Genomic DNA, 24,917 nt, shown 5'->3' with positions numbered 1-24,917 from the left:
ACTCTCTATTTTTGCCCTCTCTTCTCCTAATGCATCAAAAGTTCATTTTATTATATTTGGACCACTAAAGTATATAATAAAATAAATATTTTAGTAAATAAAAAGTTTATAGTTTATAAGACACAAAAAATTGAACACTTCTTTCTGTCCTCATGAACATCATATACTTGTTGAATATAGTGAGTGTATGGTCACTATGTCTTTATTATTCTACATAGTTTTCCATACACAGTATTTAAAATTTTCTGATTAAATTATATTTATGTAGCAGATAGCAGATATAAAGCCTTATTTAGGAAAGTATTTTGAATTTTAAAAAGCTGAGTTGCAGAAGTTTTACCTAATTATGATATATGAGGAGTAAAATGTAAAAGAAGAAAACTAAGAAATTAGGTAGAATTCATACTTTATATCTTTCCTTTCTTATAAAAATATGAATTAGCTAAAAAATTAAATCATGAAAGAAGAAAACATGAAAATAGTATTATAAAATTTGTGAAATCTTGTAACACAGAATTTTACATTTCCATTTTAAATTTTAATTCACAGATTGGTACAAGCCATATATGAGTATATTAAAAGAAACATACTTAACTGCTTCCCTACAATCTTTTATGAAGAGTTCCTGCATGTAAGCATAACTCTTAGGGCCAAAGTTGAACAAGTTTTTCTTGGGAACAAAACTAAAAAGAACAAAAAAAGTAATAAAGAATAGAGTTATTGCAAGTCATGGAATGTTAGCTTAGGACATCAGTCATCTCCATCATCTGTTTGATTTTAAAATTTTATTACAAACAATGTGTAATTGCTGTAAATATTTTCCCACTGAGAAGAGACTATCATAGATAAAAGTACTTTTCCTAAAATTTAATTTTCACAATTCATTTATTCCTGTCGTTTAACCATTTGGTCTTTTCCAGCAGATCCCTGAAGTCTCAGGAACCATGAGAATATTCCAAAAGAACAAAGAGCAACCCTTCGCTCTCATCCCAGCCATGGAAGTCATCTTCATTTCAATTAATTTACTTTGGCTTTATGAACTTAAGAGTCTTCCAAGGAGGCTGACATTTCACTCATCTGAAAAAATTTGGAATGTGACAGGGGAAAGGGAGGAGAAGTAAATCAAAGGAGTTAGCAATTTTCCAGATGCAATGGATTTTTCTTCTCTTCATTTCTACCAGAAATTTTAGACATCTTAATTCTCTATTGAAAACCACAGTAGCAAATGCTGCTGAAGACATATGTCAAGAAAAAAAAACCCTCACACATACATCAGAAATTTTTTTAAATGTTACTTTCAGTGTATTTTATGGATGCAGGTCAATGAATATAATTTTAGTTTCAGAAACAAAATTTTAGTTTTAGAATGCTGGGTCATGTGTTGTTCTTTGGTTGCTTTGGTTTATTGGCATTGTTTTTGTTAACTAAGTCATTGAGGTCCATCTTTGCTTTTTCATTAAGACACAGCATTTATTAAAACTGTCCTCATGACTCTATTTTCAACCACACCGGAATATTTCAGTTATCGCCTTCAGCCACATGGTTTCAGGAAACTGTGCCTAGATATTTCATGCAAATGCTGCTGGTCATTTCAGAAAAGATCTTCTTTCACTGAGTGGAAATTCACTAAAACATCTAAAAGTTTAAAAAAGAAAATATTTTTTTTGAGGCTTGAAGATAAATTCTCAGCAACAGGGAATATGATCATTGCTTCTGGGAGCCAAAAGGAGAAATGGCAGTTAACTCCACAAAACACTCTAGCTCAATATTTACCTGACAGCTTTGGTATCTTGACATTTTCCCCAGTGTATTTCCTCCTTTATCAGGTATCATTTTACAAGGGATTTCTTGTTATACAGAACTAACATAAATCAATCTAGAACAGAGGAATTTGTTTAATACATTTATTCTTTTAAGAAGTTGCAAGACCATATTTCATTTGACTTGTACAATAGGGGAGGAAAAAGTCATACTACTAAAACAGAGTTTCTGGAACCCGGTGCATGGTAAACCTATTTAGTCTCTTTAGAGGTTCACTCTTAGATTTTAACGTTAAATAATAACAACTATTCATATAAGCGGGTCTCACTGTATATCCTGACCTTTAGCAAATCCACACACAGCAGCTTATTGTGGTATCCTTTAAATATGAGAAATAAGAACGATTTACTTTGCTATGGAAAAAAATAAAATAAAAGAGTACTGTATGTTACATGGCCCATGAAATATTGGCAGTATGCTCTTTGGCTTTCATTCGAAGAACTGCGATACTAGAAGACCTCCTTTCGAACTCTGGCTTTGTTTCAAACGCGTGTCCATTGGTAGCCCCAGTAAGAAGAGAGTCAGTGAAGAAATTGTTGAGGGGCATGTGGCTGAACTGATTCTGGTGGTTTGAAAACCCTGTGTAACTGGAATCTGTCCGAGGAGAGTGAGAGTAAGGCGTCATGCAGGAGGAAGTGTCACGTGGTAACATACATGACGTAACCACAGAACCACCACTTGCATTTCCTGCCCACAAGTTGTTCTGAATCTGGAATAGATAAAAATAACAAATATTACATTCGCACTTTCTCAAAGGGCTATTTACTAAAGTCGGGTAAGCTACTCATTATTCGTTCGCATCCAGTAGGCTGTAATTACACTCTGGATACATAAAACTGTGACTGAAAAATAATTATTCAAGAGTTTGTGCTAGCTTATGTACTGGGATAGATCATCAAAGACCATATACGGAACCAAATAAAACCCCGAAAACACATCCATCTCTTCCAGATTCTATTTATAGTCATGATTTTTAAATGCATCTGGAAGATTTAGTCTTAATTCAAAAATTAGGTACTTGTGCTCAGGAACGGGGGTCTAAAATATGGTTTTAAGTTGAAAGCTCATTTCCATTTTTTTCTGACAAAAACATGAAACACCCTCATCTTATGCAGGTTCTGAAATTAGACTCTTGGTGCAGTGGTTTTATTGGAAGTCACTGCTAACATTAGGCTACTTGGTCTGTAAAAATATTTGTGATCAAATTTGTTTTGGAAAAAGGTTGCTTTCTGATTTAAAAAAAATTCCCTTGGTCTTAAATTGTTCTGCAATTCTGAAAAAAACTATATGTTTTAAGCATTTATTTTATTATTCATATATGACACAGTGAATTTGAAACAGACGTGTGACATGTAAAACAAACTTAAGAATTCTAAAACATCGACTATTAGCAAAATGTTGAAAGTGTAGCTGAAAAAAATTAGCAAAAATATCAGATGACAATAATGTAAAAACATTCTATAAAACATCATGTATGTGATGTGAAACTTTAAAAAGTTATGCCCTGAAAATTGTCAGCTCATACTATTAAGTCTTTACAGAAAACAATTTCATATAGTATTATTAACAAATGCAATTTTCTGTAAAGCCACTAGCTCATAAAAGCAAAATTCAGTAGAACTTAGAAAATATGACCTTTATATAGAAACCATCCCAATCTCAATAAGCAACAACTCTGACCACATGCATTACTAAGAAGTACAGAGAAAATCATGACAATTGGCAGGAGCTATGGAAGTGGAAAAGGGAGGAAATGTAGCATGGAATAGCAATTCAGAAAGATGAAGCTTTAGACAATGAAATAAAATTATATACTTTTAAACTTTGGTTTTATGTTTACTTTTGGTTGTGGAAATGAAATCATACTAAGTACCCCGGCTGATCTTGAACTGGCAATGCTTCTGCTCATCTTCCTTAAAGCTGGGATTAGAGGCATATGCTACCATACTAGATGACATGATTTCTACATCCTGATTATAATACATTTTAATTAGAATATGATAGTAGTATATATGATTCAAGGTCATAAAAATAAAACTGGATTTAGGATTTTGACCAATAAACATGCTTTCTTACAATAGTTTTAACTTAAAGATTCAAGGCTAGCAAATGGAATCTCTGATGCAGTTATAAAAAACTCAAATTTAAACTGTACTGGTGATAATATCTTATCTTTGATCAATAGTGCAAAATACGTTTGTAAATCTAACACTGATAGAGGTCATGCTGTCATTCATAAATGATGGTTTCACCAGTTTCAAAGCACAACAGAAAACACATGAACTAATTCCCACCTAAAAAAAAGTTTGAATTAAGGATTTAAAATTTTAAATGAGAAGATAGTAATAGCATACATTTATTTTTGTGCTAAAGAAATTCTTGATTCACAAATGATATTAAAATCTGTTAAAAAATAACCCACTATTGAAGTAAGCCAGACCCAAAGAAACATAGGTTCTATGGTTTCACTTATTTGCAGTAACTAGTATATGTCTGGGACAAGCTATGTACATATGACCAGATAAGATGGTGTTAAGTGAAATGAACCCCAAGATAGGGACACAAGTGGTTTTTTTCTTGCTTGCTATTGTTTCTAGTGTATTTGTAATGTACCATGTGATTTTTTTGTTTCTTTGTATGTTCCTCCCCCATGGTATAACCCCTGTTTTCACTGTATTTGATGTCGGTGCCCTGTATCTTGCATATAAACTTCTCTAAGTTGGGGAGGGGAAGGGAAAAAAAACCAAAGTGCTTAAATAGAGATACAGTTTGACCCATTGTAACAATGAGATGTACAAAACACTATGTTGAAAAATGAACTTTACAATTTAGGCAGGGAGTGGGGAGGGGACAGAGGGGAGTGTAGTTGCGGAGATGGGAGGGAAGAGATGGTAGGGGAAAAACAAAGGAGGAGGTAACAATGCTTGATAAGAAATGTATTCATTACCTTGCTCATGTAACTTAACCCCTCTGTATAGTACTTTTACAATAAAAAAGTATTAAAAGTACCCCACTATATGTCATATATATGTAAGATATATGTGTCTATGCTTATATATATGAATATATATGTTTACCAACTAGGAAAAAAACAGGAAAATAGTTGGAGAAAACAACCATTAATATACATAAACCAAATTAATATACATAAAAAAAAGGAATTAACATTACACCATAAGTAAATTTTTTAAAAATCTATAGAGTCTATTGTACTGAAACAATTAAAGGATAAATGATTTTATTTCAATCTAAACTTCTTAACTGGATCTGATCAATCTTTGATGAAATAATTTCTAAGACATGAACATGCTTCCTATGCTATCAGATTGATAATGAAATCTTCTAGAGCAGTGCTTCAGTTGCATTAAAAGATATCCAGATATTCTGAAGAACTTTTATTTAATCTCATAGAGAATCTGGTACATATTTAGTAATGTGTTATGTTTCTGTAATGTCTCTTACTTTGTCCTTATTCCCCCGTCCATCCCTTGTTCCCTTCCTCCCCCTCCCTCTTTTCTGACTCTTCAGTATCCCTCTCAGCATCTTTCATTTTAAAATGCTCAACTTGCTTTCAATGGACTTAAATGACCTAGTAAATATCCATCCAAATGTTTAGATGCTAATCTAAACTAAGAGAGTATCACCAGTGAACTGTGATTTTAACTCCTTTCAAACAATTCTTCCGGATATTGAAACATTTGATGAAGATGATTATTATTACACCTATGATATCTGACATTAACAATACAGGTCAAACCTGGATATATGAAGAAATTCTATAATAACATGCATAGTTCTATGAGCTACAGTTGCTTACTTATCTAATTATAAATGGTGGCAGGATCTACTGTGAAAACAGAACTCATGATTAGTAATCACAACTCTTCCCTCTACTGGAAACCTAAGAGAACACAGGGGTACTTAATGACATTGACCGAATAAACTGAAAAATCCATGAAAATATAAAATTTGGGCAGATCTATTTTACAACAATAGTCAAAATTGTATGGACAACTTATGCTAATGTACCCATAGTTCATTTCATAATTTCAACTCTAGAATTGCCATACTTACAGAAATCACATTTGCGCTCCTAGACCTTGTTGTGTCTATTTATCTGACTAGCTTTTGCTTTCTCTGTCAAAACTCATTCCACATCACAGATGAATTTTCTTAAGTTTTATGATTTACTATACCACCGTGGGGTCTCTATATAAAAATGGTGGTGGTGATGGTGGTGGTAATAATAATAATAATACAGACAATCATGAAATCTACTGCAATGAGGAAACATTTTCTGTGGTCTTTCTTCCACATGTAAAAATCCTCTACTACATCTTTAATTTTATTCACTTCCCATGATAAGAAGTTATATATTTTAAAGAGAAAGAAACAAAAAAGCAACAGTCCATTTTTCTGGAGAGCTCTAGAAAGGTGAGCTATATTCCTCTGTGACTTTATTTTCCTTAAAATAGTCTGTTTCAAGCATGTGACCATATAAAAATCTTTTCAGGCAACTATGGCACAATCCTCATGTCTCATTACTCCAGATATACTGCTTTAGTCTTTTAAACTATACAATATAACTTCTGAGCTCCATCATGTATGCCATGTCCCTCTGGATATACTTGTGTTCTCAACCTTCACCATTGTCAGTACATGGTATTTATAATAAATCATCACTGTAGAAAAAAATACTTGCTGTAGATTACCTGCTTCTATTAACATTTGAAGGCAATATTGGGTTTAAAAACAAAGTTGTTTTCTTTAAGCTTATAGTTGATGAAATATAGTACTGCCAAGGCAAGTGCTCTCCTGATAAATTTTACTCTAGGTGTGTGCATGAAAGAGCAGTAGAGAACAAGTTTTTAGTTAACTTGCATGCAGGCATTAACAAACGGCATTAAGTAAAACTATACATTACTTCTCAAAAGGCAAGCCCATGAAAATCTCATACTCTGGATTCATTCAAATAAATGCTCCTGTTTTGGGGTATTTTATAGTTACTATAAGGTCAGTCAGTACCAAGCAACAAAAGTTTTGTTTTTTTTTTTTACTCCAAATCTATACAATATTCAAGTTCTGTACAACTGCATCTTTCCCTGGTCTGTTTCTAAAAAGAGAAAGGGGAAAATAGCTTTCACATTTTTTCTTTTGTTATGTTTAAAAGAAGTGAAGAACTTAAAAAAACATTCCATATTTTAGTGTGCTTCCCAACATTTTTTTTTAAGTTCTAGGGGAATGTTCAAAGCACTGTCCAGGAAACTTGGCCAAATACCTCCCATTAGCATGAATGGAAGTTCAGCTGTCTTACTCCCTTCCACTTGAACATGTGCCCCTTAGTGTTTTCCTAAGCAAATAAAAAAAACTGAACCCATAATTATTTTATAATTCTGGGATTATGGGTCAGGATGTTTTCTGATTCATTCTTTTTAAACTGAAACAATTCATTGGCTTTACAGAGACTGAAAGCAAGAGAAAAAAAAAGGAGGGAGAAAAATAAAAATATTGATTAAGAGGTCTTCATGTTAGCTATGTATTTGTAATGAAATAGTATGATAAATCATGGCTATGAAATTATATAATTCATTTATCTTAGAAAATTGATATACATACATTCTTTATGACCAAACTGCAAAGCAGATTTTATTATCCCGAACTTGGTGTACATTTATAATCTATCTGCTTACTTTAAGTGTAGTGGCTTTCAATACTTTTTAAAAGAAATATGAGTCTTTTTTCTTAGTCGTAATGTAGCATGGTATAAACTGAAAATCAAATAGTTTTATGATAGCATTTTATATTTTATAACCTAATGTTAGTACTATTTAGAAGATACTAAACTTTTGTGTGTAGTTCAAATAATGAATGCCATGAAACTGCGAGTAACATACTTCTCATTAATTTTAAAGGATCTACAGAAATTACTTTTGACTAAAATTAATTTATTTAACATGACTGCTCCTCTACTAGGACTGCTTCTTCTGCTACCGAACATTTGTAATATCTATACACACACAATACATTAATGGCACATGTTCACACCTTGTCTTATGAAAGTTTAACTAAAAAGACAAAGCTTAGGGACTTATAAAGAGGTACTTTTGATAACCTTATAACAATATCTTATTTACACAAAACCCTGAAAATTGGCTTGTTTTTCTTCCTTGACAGAATATTTACTGACGACTCTGTGTATCATTCAAGATTTACCATATAATTTTATTAGTACATTATCATTATGTAATTTATGTAGCAGATAAAATACAATCTCTTAAAAATTCAAAGCATTAATTCTTAATCCCTTAAAAGTTTTAGAGTGAAAAAATGCTAATAAGAATCAGATACTTAGTAAGTAGCAGATATATTTACTCATTGACTGAGTAGAGTCTCACTGACTTTTCTAGTTAGTACATTCATGAGTTGTTGGCAAGAAGAAAAAGTCGATTTCTAAGTGAATTTGCTACCAGTGACTAATATACACTGGACTTGTTTACCTGACCAATTTGACTGTGTGTTAGATATTGCTTCTCATAAAAACTAGGTCAACTCAGTATCTTTATATATTAGGTCTTTTGTTATCAAAAATACATAAAATGATATATGAAATATTAGGATTTTAAAGTCAATTTGCACTTCAAAAATTACTGAAATAATTTTCAGTAAAATTATAAAACTGAAATGATTAGAAAGCTTTGGCAGAAATGATCTCATAATAAACAAAAATTGTCACATTAAATTTTTTGATTTTAGAAATAGATTGAGAAATTAAAAACAAGGAAGAATGCCTTTTTGTTTAATTTAAAATATCACTATTAGATGTAAGCATCATAGGAGACTGATAAGAATAAAATGGCTTATCAGAAAAGAAGAATTTCTTCTGTTAAAGAAAAACTAAAATCTGTTTCAAGAGAAATGTAAATACCTGGAAATTTTCAAAATCACATCATATAAACTTGTATAAATGTTTACTATTCAAATAGTTCATGAAAGAACTCGCAATCAAAGCTGTAAGATCATTACATACTTTTTTCTTTTCCTTTACTGTTAAATGTATTTTTTTTACTTTTATAGTAATTGCAAACATTAAAGTGATTATTTTATAGGAAAGCTCACCAGATAGACTTTTAAAGAACTCTTCCCAAGGGAACTTATTTCAGAGAGGAATAAAACAACTACACCCAGTCTTTGCTATTTTATTACTATGAAGCAACAATGTCATGTGAAATGTTTTCCAGACATTAGTTAAACTGTTTTGTAAGTATTGTAATATGAGCATGATAACTACTGCTGACTCATCAGTGCTGGATTCACTATTAATGCCAACTTCGCAGTTACAAAAAAAACCAAGATTATAATAAAAAGTATTTAAAACAGTTTTTCTGTACCTTCAAAACTGACAGTGCCTAACCAATGTGAAAATACTTTAATTTGCAGGAAATATTTGTAATCTCAGAGACTCTTATTTGGAGTGACACATTAGCTTTGAATTTTTCAGTCACAATATTATCCATAAAGCTATTAACTTTATTCATCTTCAAATTGTATTAGTTGCAAAGTTGGAATTTTACTTTTCTTATTTTTTACAAAGCAATTTCTTTTTTATAAAATGTTGTCTATTTAATATCCATTATTTATCATGTAAATCTATCAAAGACAGGCTCATATGTTCCCAACTGAGCAGTATATCAAAGGTCCGAGGCTTATGTATCTTGGACTGAGAAACAGCGAGACCTCATCTCAAAAGTAAGCAACTAAATAAAAATTCCAAAGAAATGTGAGATATGTATAATTCTGGGTCAAAGGATAATTTAAGTTCACACTAACAGCAAGCATGGGAATTGCAGATTTTAACCTATATATATGTGTTCGTTGACTTGTCTGGTGTTAAAGTCTTTATCTTCTACCGGACTCTTCTCAGTTCCTTAATGCATGTTAACCTTGGCATTGTGTAATGACATATTTTTATATTTTCCTTAGTTTTGCCTATCAGTTCCAGTTATTGCTTTACTTTCCTCTTAAAATATAAGATTTTTAAAACAAATTTTTAAAAATCAAAATGTTTATAATAAATTCAGGACTTTAACAGTAATCACCTATTATAAGCAAAAATAAAATAAATTAAAAGCTGTTACTTCCAGGTGTTGGTGGCTCACACCTGTAATCCTAGCTACTTAAGAGGCTGAGAACTGAAGATCACAGTTCAAAGCCAGCCCAGACAAGTAGTCTGTGAGACTCTTATCTCTAATTACATTAAACACCAGAAAACCTGAAGTGGAGCTGTGGCTCAAAGTAGTAGAGTGTTAGCTTTGCACGAAAGGGAAAGGGCTCAAAGTCAGTGTCAAGGCCCAGAGTTGAAACCCCAGGGACCCCCCCCCCAAAAGCTGCTACTGTGTACATAATCAAATCACATTAAATTATAATATATACTTTTCAAAAAACTAAGCTTATTTATTTCAAAATCTTCCCTAGAATGTTCCTCACATCTTTATAGTATTAGGGATGAGGAACAACAATGTTGACAGGGTGACACTGATCAGGATGCCCTGTATTCCTAAACTACTTTGATAAATTGCAACTCTTATGTACAACAAATTAAATATACTATATTTTTTTAGTTAATGTGTAAAGCTACCAAAAAGTTTCATGTAGGATTTGAGAGATTGGTGAAAATTGCCTTTCATTTTAGGGGAAATAAATAATAGAAGAGCAGCATTAGTATGTAAGAATGAAGCTGCATCTGATTCAGAGTGAAGTAAATTATTGAAGTGGAAATCTTAATGATATAATGATATAATTTCATTAATTAAGACATTAAATTTTAATGAAATAAAAAAGTTAAATACTCAATATAGCTAGGAATACCTGTACTTAGTGGGTGCTAACCAAATGCCCGATGATACACATTTCTTACTTTCAACATTTATACACATATATAAGGTATTTTTTGTTTATTTGCTTTTCAAGATGAGGCTTTGAACATGCTAGACAAGCAATTTACATCCCCAGCTGAAATATTCTTCCTGCATGTTTATATAAAGTATGTGTATTTTATACATTTAATTAGAATGTCTGCGAAGTGCAAAAACTATATTTTATTGGAGGAATGAAAAATTCTTTATAATTTCTATATTGTATGTATTTTTATTTACAATTAATTATCCACTGTGTGATATCAATATGATTTGTTGCACCAAATCATGGTAACATTTTTTGTCCTACCATTCAGCATAAGAGATATATTATGTGACAGTTCATAAATCACATTCATTGCTCAGTATACTAATTATTACTATATTATTGATGATTTAAAAAATCAAACTGTTTGGAGAGCTGGGTACCAGTGGCTCACACCTGTTATCCTAGGTATTCAGGAGACTGATATATGAGGATCATGGTTTTCTGAAACCAGCCCATGCAGGAAAATCTGAGAGACTCTTATCTATAATTAACCAACAGAAACCAGAAGTGATTTTGTGGCTCAAAGTGGTAGAGCACTAGCCTTGAGCAAAAAGTCTCAGGGACAGAGTCAGAGCCCAGACCTTGAGTTTAAGCCTGTGACCAACCAAAAAAATAAAAATAAAAACTACCATATATATGCATATATATATGAGAAAAGGAATAAAAACATTGGACACAATTTTCTCCAAATAATAAAACTCCTCCAGTCCTTGAACTGCTACAACTTAAGGGTAGAAAGTGATACGTTCAATATTTTTTATTCTTTTATTTGTCATTATGCAAAGGTAACTTTGAAGATTAATACATCAATGGTAGAAAGATAGGTGTCTCATATCTTCACAATCACCATCATATGGAAACTAATTTATTTTTTTTAATTTTATGATTTCAATGTTTGAAAAAAATTTAAACTACTCATGACATAAGCTTTGATTTGTGTTTTAAATTATCCCAATGACTACAAGCTATATACAACTTGAATCTTCCTCTTGGTACATTCAAGCTCCAAATGGGATATATTTCTATGTATAAAAACATGATTAAAACCACTGGAAACAAGATATTATGTCAGTCCCTTTACACATTTGGTACACGTGGATTTAGTGGTTGTACTGGCTGTATACTGAGTAAAACTTCATTCAAAATTCAAGTGAAAAAAAACTTTTAACCTCTTTTCTGAAACTTCTGCAGCAAACATTTTTGTTTAGACAGTATAACTCTGGTGACTTAAACTATGCCCAAAATATTGACCTTTCCATAGATTTTCTTTTTCTTTCGGTCATGGGGCTTAAACTCTAGGCTTGTGAACTGTTACTGTGCTCTTCAGCTCAAGGACAGTACTCTACTGCTTGAGCCACAGCTCTACTTACAGTTTTCTGAGTTGTTTATAGGAGATAAGAGTATCACAGAGTTTCCTGCCCTAGTTAGCTTCGAACTGTGATCCTCAGATCTCAGCCTCCTGAGTACCTAGGGTTACAGGCGCAACTGGAACCCAGCCTTCCATAAATCCTTAAATAGTGAATTTATTGAGATGAAATGAGTTTAAGTGCTACAATGTAACAGAATATTTAAACTAAGTATCTACAGAGACGTAGAAGATAATAAAGACTGATAGATGTGACCTAATAATTACAACCATTTATTGAATACTAGTGTATGTGGTAAAGTCCTTTGAACTTCTCAGAAGCTATTTTGTGCAATAGAAACATCATGTGAATTTTCACCCTCAAAATTTCATTCTCACATTTTCATAAATGAGAAGTGTTATTCCAAGAAATTAATTCATTTGCCAAAAATATGAAAGCTATTAAGTGGAAGTCAGTGTTTACACCACCACAATATGACTCCTTAACCTGGAAGTTCCTGGTCCTTATGTTAATGCCAGACATTATTCAAATCCCATGATTCATCTACACAGACTTTAAACAGAGACTTCTCCATGCAGAGGTATTTCTAATCTTCACGAACAACAACAACAACAACAAAGAAACATTACCATCTCCATCACCAATATTCAATTTCCATTTTAAGAATAAAGAATCTGAAGAACCATGAAGCCAAAGGACTTACCCAAAGTCACTTAACTAGTACATAATAAAATGAATGCTCCTTAACCCAAACTGAGCCTACCAGCATGGAAGTAGCAATCCTTATCAGAATGGCAGCTGTCTATAGTCCTCCAAAGAGGAGGACTAAAATAAATAAATAAATAAGATTTGATTTGATTTCATTATCTTGTAAATGGGTGTCAAGTGAAACATCCTTGCTTTTTTTCTTTTTTCTTTTTTAATTCAAAGCTAAAATCATTTCTGTCTTTCAGTAAGATGAGTCTAGTCTGAACCAAGAAGTGGGCATAGAATTGAGTATAAATATGGTTTTTAAAAATTACCTAGTTTGTAATGTATCTACAAAGCAGGATATTTTCTTTAGATTCACATCCTCTGTGCCAAAATCAGAGACTAGCATATATTTGTTGATAAAATGCAAGCAATACTTAAAGAAAATAAAGTTAAGCTGAAAAGAATCTAAAATCTATCAGAGAAGGAAATCTTAATAGCTTCAGCCCACAAGGCTGGTTATAAGAGCAACTCTGCTGTTTATTACAAATTGATTATTCTTGTATAACATACAAGTGAAGAAGCATCTGAAGGAAATTTGTGTTTTTGTTTTCATTTATTCAATAGTTACGGAAGTCACTTGATACTTCAATGATACGGGGAGGGGCTGAGAACACTGCACATTGTAAACAGAAGGAAGATAATGGTATAAAACCTAACGCAAAGCCATTGAGAAAATAATGGGCTGAGGAAGGAACAAGAAGCTCTAAAGAGAAAATATGGGTTGGGCATGGATAGTTTTAGCATAAGCAATTAAAGTGTTGTTAAAATGCCATGTTAAAAGTGTATTAGTTAGGTGCTAGGAATTTATACCGTGGCCTCATACATGCAAAGCACGTATCAATAGACTATACCTCCAGCCCTAGGTTAATGTTTATTTTTTCCACAGTACTGGAGACTGAACTCAGGATCTTGCACTTGGAAAGCAAGCATTATATATCCCAGTGTACATGCCCCGGTTATATACCCAGTATATACCCCAGTTATATACTACATGACTGCAAATAATTAAGTAAAGAAGCAAAAATCCCATATCTTGAGCAATAGTGAATACTCTGATTTAGCTGAATCATATTGCCAAAAATGGCAACTGATAGTGTGAGGCCAATAAAAGACTAATTTTTAAACTAGCATTTTCAGTGCATCAAGAATTGCTACCTTCAAGTATTTTGCTGTAGATATTACACATTTTCTTATCTGTTTGCTATCCAATAAGAGCAAACTTAAGTATCTTCAAACAGTCTAAGAAGCGCCAATACTTAAAATACTTTTATACATTTTAAAAATGGAAGCAGTTTGTTTCCAAAATGATGCACTGTTTCAGGGTCAAAATTAAATCATTTCATTAAGTGCTGAAATAAGAGACAAAGGTGCATGAAGACCTGTTGACTACTGGACTTAGAAAACCTGAGCCTCAGTAAACATATGGAACCAACCCAGATGCCCCTCAGTAGATGAATGGATCAAAAAAATGTGGTATATATACACAATGGAATTCTATGCCTCCATCAGAAAGAATGACATTGCCCCATTTGTTAGGAAATGGAAAGACTTGGAAAAAATTATATTAAGTGAAGTAAGTCAAGCCCAAAGAAACATAGGTGCCATGGTTTCCCTTATTTGCAATAACTAGTATATGTCTGAGACAAGCAGAAATGGTCAGATAAGTTGATGTTAGGTGAAATGAAAATCAAGGTAAGGATTCAAATGTTTTTTTTTTCTTTTTTGCTATTGTGTCTAACATATTCATAAGATGATTTCTTTGTTGCTTTGTATGTCCCTCCCCCACGGTATTACCCCTGTTTTCACTGTATTTGATATTGGTATACTTTGTGGAGGGGAAGGGAAACAACAAATCGTTTAAATACGGATACAGATGGACCCATTGCAACAATGAGATGTGCAAGACGTTATGTGGAAAAATGAACTTTACAACTTTGGCAAGGGCCGGGGAGGGGTCTGGGGGGGGGAGAGGGTGGATGGGAAGGGATGGGAAGAGGAAACAAAGGAGGCAACAATGCTTGATAAAAAATGCACTCATTATCTTGCTCATGCAAATGTAACCCTTCTGTATGGTATTTTCACAATTAAAAAAAAGAAAAAACCTGAGCCTCAGGAGAAGTAGAGCAATTGCTTGCCTTCAAATAAACACCTGATTGCTAGCTATTATTTTGCTGTTATTATTCCAGTGTTATTGTCACTATATAGTATAATGAAAACCAGTTGAAACAAAATATTTAAAACATGTTATGAGTATTAATCAATGTTCCTAAACAAACATATGTTATATACACACACCTTTCTGCAAGGTACTATGGTTGCTTATAGCAATTGGGATTGAAGAGGACATATTCTAAACCATCTCTGCTTTTCATGAAGTTCTGTGTATGTTTTTGTTTTACTGCCAAATTGTTCATTTTTTATTTCTGTCCTCCTCCAACATTTTCTAGTTTCCAAATTTCTGTAGTTAATAATTTTCTTCTGTAATTAGTAACAGTAACCAAATTCAATGTCTTACTGCTTTGAGTTGTTGGATTTTATTTCAGTTCCTAATTCTCCCATTATATTTTTCTATTTTCAATGCACATGACACAAAATAAAAACGAATCAATTCCTCTAGGCTGAAGCCTAGGAGACATAATCTTGACATAATTATATTTTTCAAACAATCTAAAAAAGTCTGCCACATATTTTTTAGCTAAAAGGGGATTTTCTCCTGGGTTTATCCAGTATCAACAGTGAGAAGTTGTACACAGTCAAGTTCAAAATTTTTGGCAAGCAAACATAAAATTATTTACCAATATAGGAGAGTATTATCATTTTTTTAGTATTGGTTTTGTAACCATTTATGAATTTCACTGTCAAAAATAAATTCCACATAATTTCTCTATATTTCCATGCTTTGGTATAGAATTGATGTTCACAAATTATAGGGATGACAAGGAAATTTGATTCAAAATTCCTATGGTTAATGGAAGGAAATGTTTCATTCTTTGTTAGAGTAAAGAGACGACCAATGTATATTTTAATATACCATTTCTTTCCTGTTTAGAGACTAGGCTGCTTCATTTTGTCAATTAATTTCTAAGATTGTGAGGCAAAGTAACAGAATGACAAAATAATCCTAGGTAAAAGGGATTGCTACTCAGGTTCATGGGGCTCTTATATAGATATTAATTAGTGTCAGACCCTACTCTAAATGTTTTATTAAACCTTAAAGAAAGAAAAGACAAAGATAAAACAATATAGAGATCAGAACACAGAAGTAGAAACCAAACACATCATTTAAAATGAAAGGAATAAAGACTGAAATAAAATGTAAAAAAAAAAGACATATAATAGCCAAATGTTATTCAATAAACTCACTATTTGGACTGTTGAAAATTCATTTTAAAAGAGTTCATACTTTGTTGTTATTCCTAAAATGACCACAATCAGTAGTTCAAAATGATCAAATGTATATGCCTACTGTCTCAATCATCTCATTCATTATTTCATTGGCTTGTTGATACATTGTTTGCCCCTCTGAACTCAACTATAGACTCAAGTATGCCATGAAAACAATACAATTCAATTCAATCCTTAAGCCTTTTTTTCTTTTTCTTTTTTTTTTCCTTTCTGATCAGTAGTGGGGCTTGAACTCTGGGCCTGGGTGTTATCCCTGAGCTCTTCAGCTCAAGGAGAGTACTCTATCACTTAAGCCACAGAGCCACTTCTGGTTTTCTGGTGGTTACTGGAGATAAGAGTCTCAGGGACTTTCCTGCTGGGGCTGGGCTTAAGCCATGATCCTCAGATCTCAGCCTCCTGAGTAGCTAGGATTCTTAAGCTTTTTAAAAAATTAATTTATTAATGATTCAAATGTTTAGATATACTCTCTGTGAAAAAAAAAGGGTATCAAATTTGACTGTGCCTTAATTTCCTTACCTGAGAAATGAAGCTAATCATTACATATCACATAAGGTTGTATTTCTTATGGAAGTTTACTAAATGCTATTTGTAACCTGAACATGGATGGGTGGTGACAGCAGTGTCCACAGCTTTAAGGCACTGAAGTTCTTGTCCTCGGTGAGGACACAGGAGAACATCCTTATGGCAATTTATTGAGAATTCAACTAAGTCATTCAAAAGTAGGGGATTAACAGAAGCATACTTGTGCTTTTACATAGGAGAAAATAAAGTGATTGCTTAACGGTAAGTTTCGGAAGAAACAACTAGCACTATGCACTTATTCAAATAGTTGGTGGACTGTTGGTGTTTTGGCAAACTCCTTGGGAAAGGCTTAGTGGTCAATGGTTTTTATATACTTCCTTGTCAAGAACCACTGGTGTGATCGTGGAACCAATTCCTAAATTCAACTGGGCCTTCTTTTCCTAACTTTTAAAAAGAAGGACTTGAACAAGGTGGTCTCTAAATCCTCTTTTTCATATGTGGTATGGTATCAAGAAATTTGGTGGATTTATCTGGAGGAGTGAAAATACCAAAATAATATTTTATGGAACACTAGAGACATAAAAACACAGGAAATTAAAACATTAAAGAACTAAATTCACACCCACAGGAGTATAATTTACATTTGAAAAAAGTGACATAGTTATAGAATTATCAACATATGTTGGCTGGCAAATATACTTCCTTTATGTTTTTAGAGCAGTATCTTCAACTGCATAAATATTAAGCAATAGGAGAGGAATAATAAATTATACATATATATATATATATTTCTATCCATGTAACAACTACACAGGTTGCATATTATTATTAGGTATCAGGAAAAGGAAATATGAAATACATCAGAAAGGCAAAATATACACACATAAGGTATGAAAAAGGAAATACAGAAATTTTCATAATTAAAATGAAAAATTAGGCAAAAAGAATCATTAACTCTTTTTGCAAAGAGGTAAGAGAATATTCATTGTGAAGAAAAACCTTTTTCATCCATAATTAATTTTTAAAATGTCTACACATCATAAAAGACTATATCCCCAAGCCAACAAGCAATATCAAACCTAAAAAAAATGGAAAAAAGGTATTTTTAAATATAATTGATCACATTTAACAATGTTTTAGCAAAATCCATACAACAGCAGCCACAAAGTCCATATGACAGGAAACATTGTATTTATTTCTAGAACTGTACAGTAAAATTAAAAAGATTTTTGTTATTAAATGATGCTATTTCACTAGTTGAAATATATTCAGCATCCAAAAGAAAGAGACAATAAAATGTTTATATGAATGAGTCTGAAAGTTAAAAAAAAAAGTATGACAAAAAACAAAACTGGACAAAATGGTATGAAGGTGAAGCTGTTATTCTATTATACTATTAAATTATATTCTGTTATACTATTACAAAAGGTATTAGGTATCCTGGGCCTGTGTGCACCCTCCAGGCTTATGCAAAACACACCTACTTTTCTGTATCAGCACTTTGTCATTTACCATACCTGTGGGTAGCTGTCAGTTCTTGGTAAAACTGAGATATCATAGGTGGCAGCAAAATGGCTTTTAGCTTGCTGTATTTGACCATAACGTTCCCTTTTCCTCCACTTGGCCCTTCGATTTTGAAACCAAACCTATGTTTTTAAAAAAAAGAGAATTTTAACTGAGAAATATTTTAGGAAAGCAAGTGTGACAGTAAAGGTTTCAAACTGGATAGGAAAACCAGGTTAACAAAATAACAAAATTTATGTTAAAAAACAATACTGAAAGGTTATTCTCTTATACGTGATGTGTCTATGAGGTAATATCGTTCACAAATAGGAGGCTTTCAGCAAATTTGGTCGATACATCATGTCTCTGTTTAATCATTTATGGATAATAAAATGAATTACACTGTATCATCTCTCTTACATTACCACATGATCAGGGTAATCCCCTTCTAATCTAAAGCCATATTATTATTTGAGTCTCAAGATTTATTTTTTTAAAACATGTCTCAAAATGACTTTTCTGGGTAATGTCCATATTTAAATATATTAAAATATAAAATATTAATCATAAAAACCATGATATTAAGATTCGATATAAAACATATAGCAGTAGATATCTCCATTAAGACATAGGAAAAAAATAAGATTCCAAACGGTACTGAGCTTGGTGAGGATTACAGGTAAAGTGACGTCAGTATGAAACCTACCTCTGTTTTTTAAAATATGTACATGTAATGATCACATGAACTATATCAGATATGGAAAATGCTCAGATGCTTTCACAAACATCCTTCCATAAGTGATAAAATAAATTAAAAATAGCAATAAAACTAATATTTTAGATACAGACAATTACCCAGAATTCCTGGGGGTTCCATCAAGCCACAAAACTGTCTTATACAATTTCTCTAATTAATCTATTTGAAATATTGATCCTAAGAAATTTCTCAGAAGGTTCATTAATTCATACTTCTATTTCTCAAGAATGTCCACTGTAATATTGCAACCTATTAAAAAGCACATACCTAGAACTATGTTCAATATGAAAAACTTTGATTTGTTTTCCATGAACATGATCCAAGCAGCTTTCAGAAATCATACTATTATTATTTATACAAGTATGTACCAACATAAAATGATTAGGGAAGAAGCAGGCAATCAAGTATGAAAATGAACTCAAGTATATATAAGCGAAAAATGAAAGGGCCTCAAGTATAAAAAGCCTTTCATTCACATTTAATCAAAACTCCCATACATTGTTCCTCATATTTAACTCTAACTTTATATATCTTCACAACTTTGGTTACATTATTCCTATTCAGTTTAACTCCATATTGCAAATTTGAGATGGAAACTTTGAAGAGCTTTCAAGCAAAACACAAGAGCTACCTGTTTAGAACATGTTCCTACTACACTGCTGGCAATAAAGATTATCCGTTCTACCCAGGACTTTAGATGGCAAGCAAAGTAAAGAAAAGAAAACATATGTTGCTGCTGTTTCCAGAGACAGGCACCAAGAGCACACTAAGAGAATTTATTAAGAATAGAATTTACCCTGTAAGTTTTTATTTGTTTTTCACATTGACAACAAAGACTAAGATTCGCCTTAAAATGAATGACTACCTCCAGTCTCATGTGAAAAGCAGGATGGAGTACAAGCTGAGAAAATAGGATTCGAGTTGGCTCTCTAGGTATGTTCTAAGATAAAAATTAATCAGGACTTGAGGGGGAACATGGGTAGGGTATAGCTGATCACTCTATATATAAACACATTTTTCTATGGTTACAAGTATAACTAATTTAAATACATATGCACAAGACAAAAGAAATCACATGCAGGACTGATGTTAATACTTGACCATTCTAAAATTCTTCATTAGCACACACTATCTATATATTTACTTCCTGAGCTAAGATAAAATAACCATTTGCTTCCACAACTCAAGCAAAAATCTGCTGCTTGTTAACCCTGAACTACCAGATGTTGTTTTTAATGACACAGGGGCCTTATGATGTCTTGATCTTAAGAAGTAATACTTATTGCACTTGGAAGAGCATTATTCACCACTTATTCATTTTTTTCTCTTGGTGTTTTAACATTTTCTAGAATAGTAAAAATAATCCCTAATAAAAGGCTTGCTTCTTACTGCTGCATTTGAAACTCTTCTAACTTGTAAGTAATAAAATAAAGGTCAAGAACACCAAACCTAGCTAAAATAAAATATTCTTACAAGTTGGCATTTTATTCAGTATATTTTCTTTTTTTAAGTTTTTTGACACTAAGTACACTGAATGATCTTATTTGAAAATTTGAATCGTTTTTGTAAACATGATTGAATATGCAAAATAATTATTTTGAGCAATATCATCACTTGGAAAAACTTAAAGATTTACTTATAGTTTAGAAGATAAAATAGGACAATCTGTAGTGACAACAGCTGAGAACAGAAAATCACAAATGAACTATTTAGTGTTCACATTTATGAAGGTATCTTGTGATATACAGAACAATCGGAAGTTTGTGTAGTGTTTCATTTTCTCTTTTGTTAGCTCCTCAACCTAAATAAAGCTATTTATGCACTACTAGAAAAATAATATCTGGTATGTAACCTATAAAACCCTCAATAGTTGAAAAAAATAAAAAGTTAATATAATGTATTGATTACCTGATAGACAATTATCAATTTGGTCTTGACCTCTTGGCAGTTTCTTTTTGAGACCAGAGCTATGTTATTGTAGTCTGTTTCTTTGTAAATGACTTTTAAGTTTTAAAGTTATATAATGTAACTAGACTTCTTATGTTTTGTGAGAGTTGTTAAAGTTTTGCTAATAACAAAGGGATTCTGATGGCCCTACAAGCATATACATCCCATTGTTCTATGCATTCAGTGGGGAGTCAGTTGCTTCCTTGATGAGCTATTGCAATTCATAATTTACTCTGCCATGCCATTCTTTCCACATTACCCAGCCAGAACTCCATTTGATGCCTACCTGCACCCTGGCCTCAGTGAGTTCCGTGCGCAGTGCCAGTTGTTCCCTGACATACACATCCGGGTAGTGGGTTTTCTGAAAGACCTTCTCCAGCTCTTCCAGCTGCAGGCTGGTGAAGGTTGTTCGGTGTCTTCTCTTCTTACTGCTGGATACATTGCTGTCACATTTATCCCCAAGTTCATCCAGTTCTCCTTTCTCTGGCATCCCTTTCACGGGAGACATCCGGAGACTGTTGCAGTTGTCCATGGCTCTATTCAGTTCGGTGTGAAGAGGCTGTCCCTCTACTTTGGTTATCCCATAGTTCACTGCATCCAGAGGGGAAAACAATGGTGCTCAGAAATGTGAAAGACATTTCCACGAATCCAGTAGAGGCAATTTAGGGCATAAAGAAAAAAATGTGCTAAGGATAACTGTGCCAGTGTGAAAGCGGTCATCACACCACACAGAATGTACAATTATTAATTTACTGTGGAACAATCTTAAAATAAGTTTTAAATGTGTACACGCAACTCATAAGTTGCCACCATCCACAGTGCTCTTGCAATATATAATCACCTACTCTTAAAAAAGAAACTCAGTGATTATGACATTTGAAAATGAATGAAACATAACTTGTCATGTAAGACAAAATTAATCGACTCCTGTGGCTCAAAAAATATTTCAATTGTAAATAGTACCTATACAATAGTATCTAACAGTTAACTCTTCTTCCACTTAAAAGCTCTTAAGTGAACCTATGTGGGACATTATTTCCATTCCACTTTTAATATTTTAAGTGAAAACTCACATTCGAATTTAAATTTCTTTCAAAAAGCCATATACTAAATTCAAAATGAGCCTTGTCAATCTCTGGAAGTGGTTTCTCTATAGAAAAGAGTAAGCTTTTCAGCAAACTACTTTTAACTCATCTCACAGCTCTTTAATTATTTCATTTTTGTGTAACTCGGGAAATATATTTTAAAACAGAAAGTTTCATTGTTTTCTCTCTGAACGCAGAGAAATTAAAACATCTATTAAAACGTTACAAAGGTTGACATCTGGTGTTGTGTTAAGGGGTGTTTTAATTTCGGTAATTTCCTTCAGATTTGATTGCATGCTTGCAACATGATATAAAACAAAAATGAATCCTATAATGCCACACACGCAAATACCATGGATACACATAATGAACTGAAAGTCATTTTTCCTTTGTAAAAAGTAAAGTCAATCCTGTCAGACCAATACTTTTCGGCAGACATCGTACTTGTATCGTTGTTTTTATTTGTCTCTGTTTTGTAAACTAGTCCCGGGAACATATTTTAAGAGCCAGTTCATTTTGATGGACAAACATGCCTTGAAGCTTTCGTGTAAAGGAAGGTGCTATGTAAAATATATATGTATATAAATATAAAGAAGGAGCAGTATTTATTAACAATACGGGTTTGTTTCTGAGGACCGAGCCAACCCGGGAACTGCGGCAATTAGGAGTGGGGGAGGGGCGCAGTGGAGACGCTGGGGGCATCTCAGGAGACAGACTAGATCTTTCTACAGGAAATCTGACATTTGTCCTTGGGCATTCTATTCAATCCCTTTCTGTAAAAAAAAAAAAAAAAATCCTAAGCGCGTGGTATTTGTTCAGAAGTTGATAGAAGTTAATAACAACCAAAATTACTCATTTCTCTTCTCACTTCGGGTTTCCGACAATTTAAAATATGACTAATGTAGCCGGCACAACAGGTCATCAAAAAAAAAAAAAAAAGAAAGGAAGGAAGGAAGAAAGAAAGAAAGAAAGAAAATTCTCTCCGTTCTAATAACTTTCTGCATACACTTGAAAAATCCCAAGGACACAGACACTGTGGTCTCCAAGACTGCCAGAAAGTCCGAAATTACGAGCAGTAAAGAATTAGCGGATCATTTTTTTTTTCTAAATAAAGGTTGGTAAAATCACAGTTTGTCGCTGGTCGTTATGCTACTAATGTTTCAAAGGTAACGATGCGACTCGGAATGAAGTAAAATATGAGTTGCATAAGAATCTTCTGTACGAATTATTTTAGAAAACAAATTCCTTCCCACAAAGCTGGTGTCTGGCGAGATTTTGTGAACTTCCATTAAAATAGGGCGCGGGGGGGGGCTTGTTGTAAATATTTCACACTTAATTCGTTTGTTATTTTAAAGCAGCCCGCTCCTTACAGCTTAACTGTAGAATATATACAATGATAAGGAAAAGGGACTCTTGATATTGTAAACGTGCTTTAGCTGTCGAGATCTGAAATAATAGGTTTGTATTGAATTACAAGATAGAAAAGATAGATGGTTTGTTTTGATGACATTTTGACTCTGAGATACTTGGGCATTCAAAGTTGAAGATTTCGCCCAGAAGCCTTCTGAAAGGCTTACGAGGTGACTTTTCATGGGAAGTAAGGAATCCGCAAGTGACTGATGATCTCGGGGATTCTTTGCCCCCACACAACTCAAAATAATTGGGTGAGTTTTAAATGAAAAAAAAAAACAATCAGGTGTTTTGTTGGAGACGCAAAACAATTTTTTTTAAAGCGCAGAAATCACAAATTCACACAAGCTCTGTTTCTAGCAACGCCTCCAACTTCAAACTTTAAAACAGCGTCACTCTTCAGACGATTTTTTTTTCACCTAAAAAACAACGATTTCTTTCTCTTCCTTCCCTCCAGAGGATCGGGAAGTGCTCCCCCGGGCTGTGAAGGACCTCAGCCCCGGCGTCCGGCTCGCGGCCAGCGGGCGCGCTCCACGGCCGTCCTCAGCCTCCTTAGCGCTTATCAGTTTGCCCTGGAGGCTTAATTACAGCCTTTCGAACCCTCAGAGGCACCAGCCGACCTCGAAAAGAGACTCGCGCGAAGCCACCGCGTTCAGGATCTTTCCTTGGCACCCGATCCCCAGACACATCGCCCCAGAAGTCCACTCCAGGACACCGCGCGCTCTAAGGGGCGCACCGCGCCTCGGCCTTTCTCGGCCCAGCTCCAGCCCCTCTGGTGCCCGCTTTTCTCTCCCCCACCCCCGACACCCCCGAACCGCCTAAACGTGCTGACCCAGTGGGAGGTTTTCCCGAGCCGGGGATGGTGGGGGGGAAGGGGGCTGCGTGGCGGGGCCGCGCCTCTGGGGACTCACCACTGTTGTCCTGACAGGGCGAGGTCCTCTCCAGCCGCACGTGATGCTCCGCTCGCGGCAGGGGCCCGAAGGCCTGCACGCATTTGCCGGCCGACGCTTTGCCGTAAAAGGACTCATTGTCCAGCGTCTCCATAACGTGCTCCAACGCGCCTCCTGCGCCCATGTAAAAGTCACTGGTTTTACTTGGCGGACTCTTAAGAGCAAACTTCTCGCTCAGAAACTCCATAATCCTGGATGGCTGTCTGGGAGTTGTCCGGGCGAGGAGTGGAGGGTAGCGCTGGAGAAGAGGGGAGGGTGGCGGGGGGGGGGGGGGGGGAGGGGGGAGGAAGGCGCGAGTGGGCGGGAGGAGGGAGGGCCACGGAGGATAGAAAGGTGAAGGGGAGCTTGAGGCTGGGCGACGCCGGGAACTGCCCGGCTCTGAGCCCTTTAATACGTCCCGGCTGGAAAAAAGGGGGCACCCGAAGTTGCCTTTATA

The 24,917-nt window shown here is 34.0% G+C and overlaps 1 protein-coding gene across 1 annotated transcript; it reads right to left on the bottom strand.

Moving 5' to 3' along the window:
* Positions 1-1,890: 1,890 nt before the first annotated feature.
* On the bottom strand, positions 1,891-24,672 carry Alx1 (ALX homeobox 1). Its single transcript, XM_013020519.1, has 4 exons — positions 24,443-24,672; positions 21,323-21,627; positions 18,347-18,475; positions 1,891-2,530 (listed from the first exon to the last, which is right to left on the bottom strand). Exons 1-4 carry the CDS (start codon positions 24,666-24,668, stop codon positions 2,210-2,212), a joined length of 981 nt encoding a protein of 326 aa, XP_012875973.1. The 5' UTR covers positions 24,669-24,672; the 3' UTR covers positions 1,891-2,209.
* Between the last annotated feature and the right edge of the window lie 245 nt (positions 24,673-24,917).

The sequence above is a fragment of the Dipodomys ordii genome, unplaced genomic scaffold (assembly GCF_000151885.1).
Source record: "Dipodomys ordii isolate 6190 unplaced genomic scaffold, Dord_2.0 Scaffold3, whole genome shotgun sequence".
NCBI lineage: Eukaryota > Metazoa > Chordata > Mammalia > Rodentia > Heteromyidae > Dipodomys > Dipodomys ordii.
Note: the sequence above shows the minus strand (reverse complement) of the source record. Positions and strands in the feature narration are given on the sequence as shown.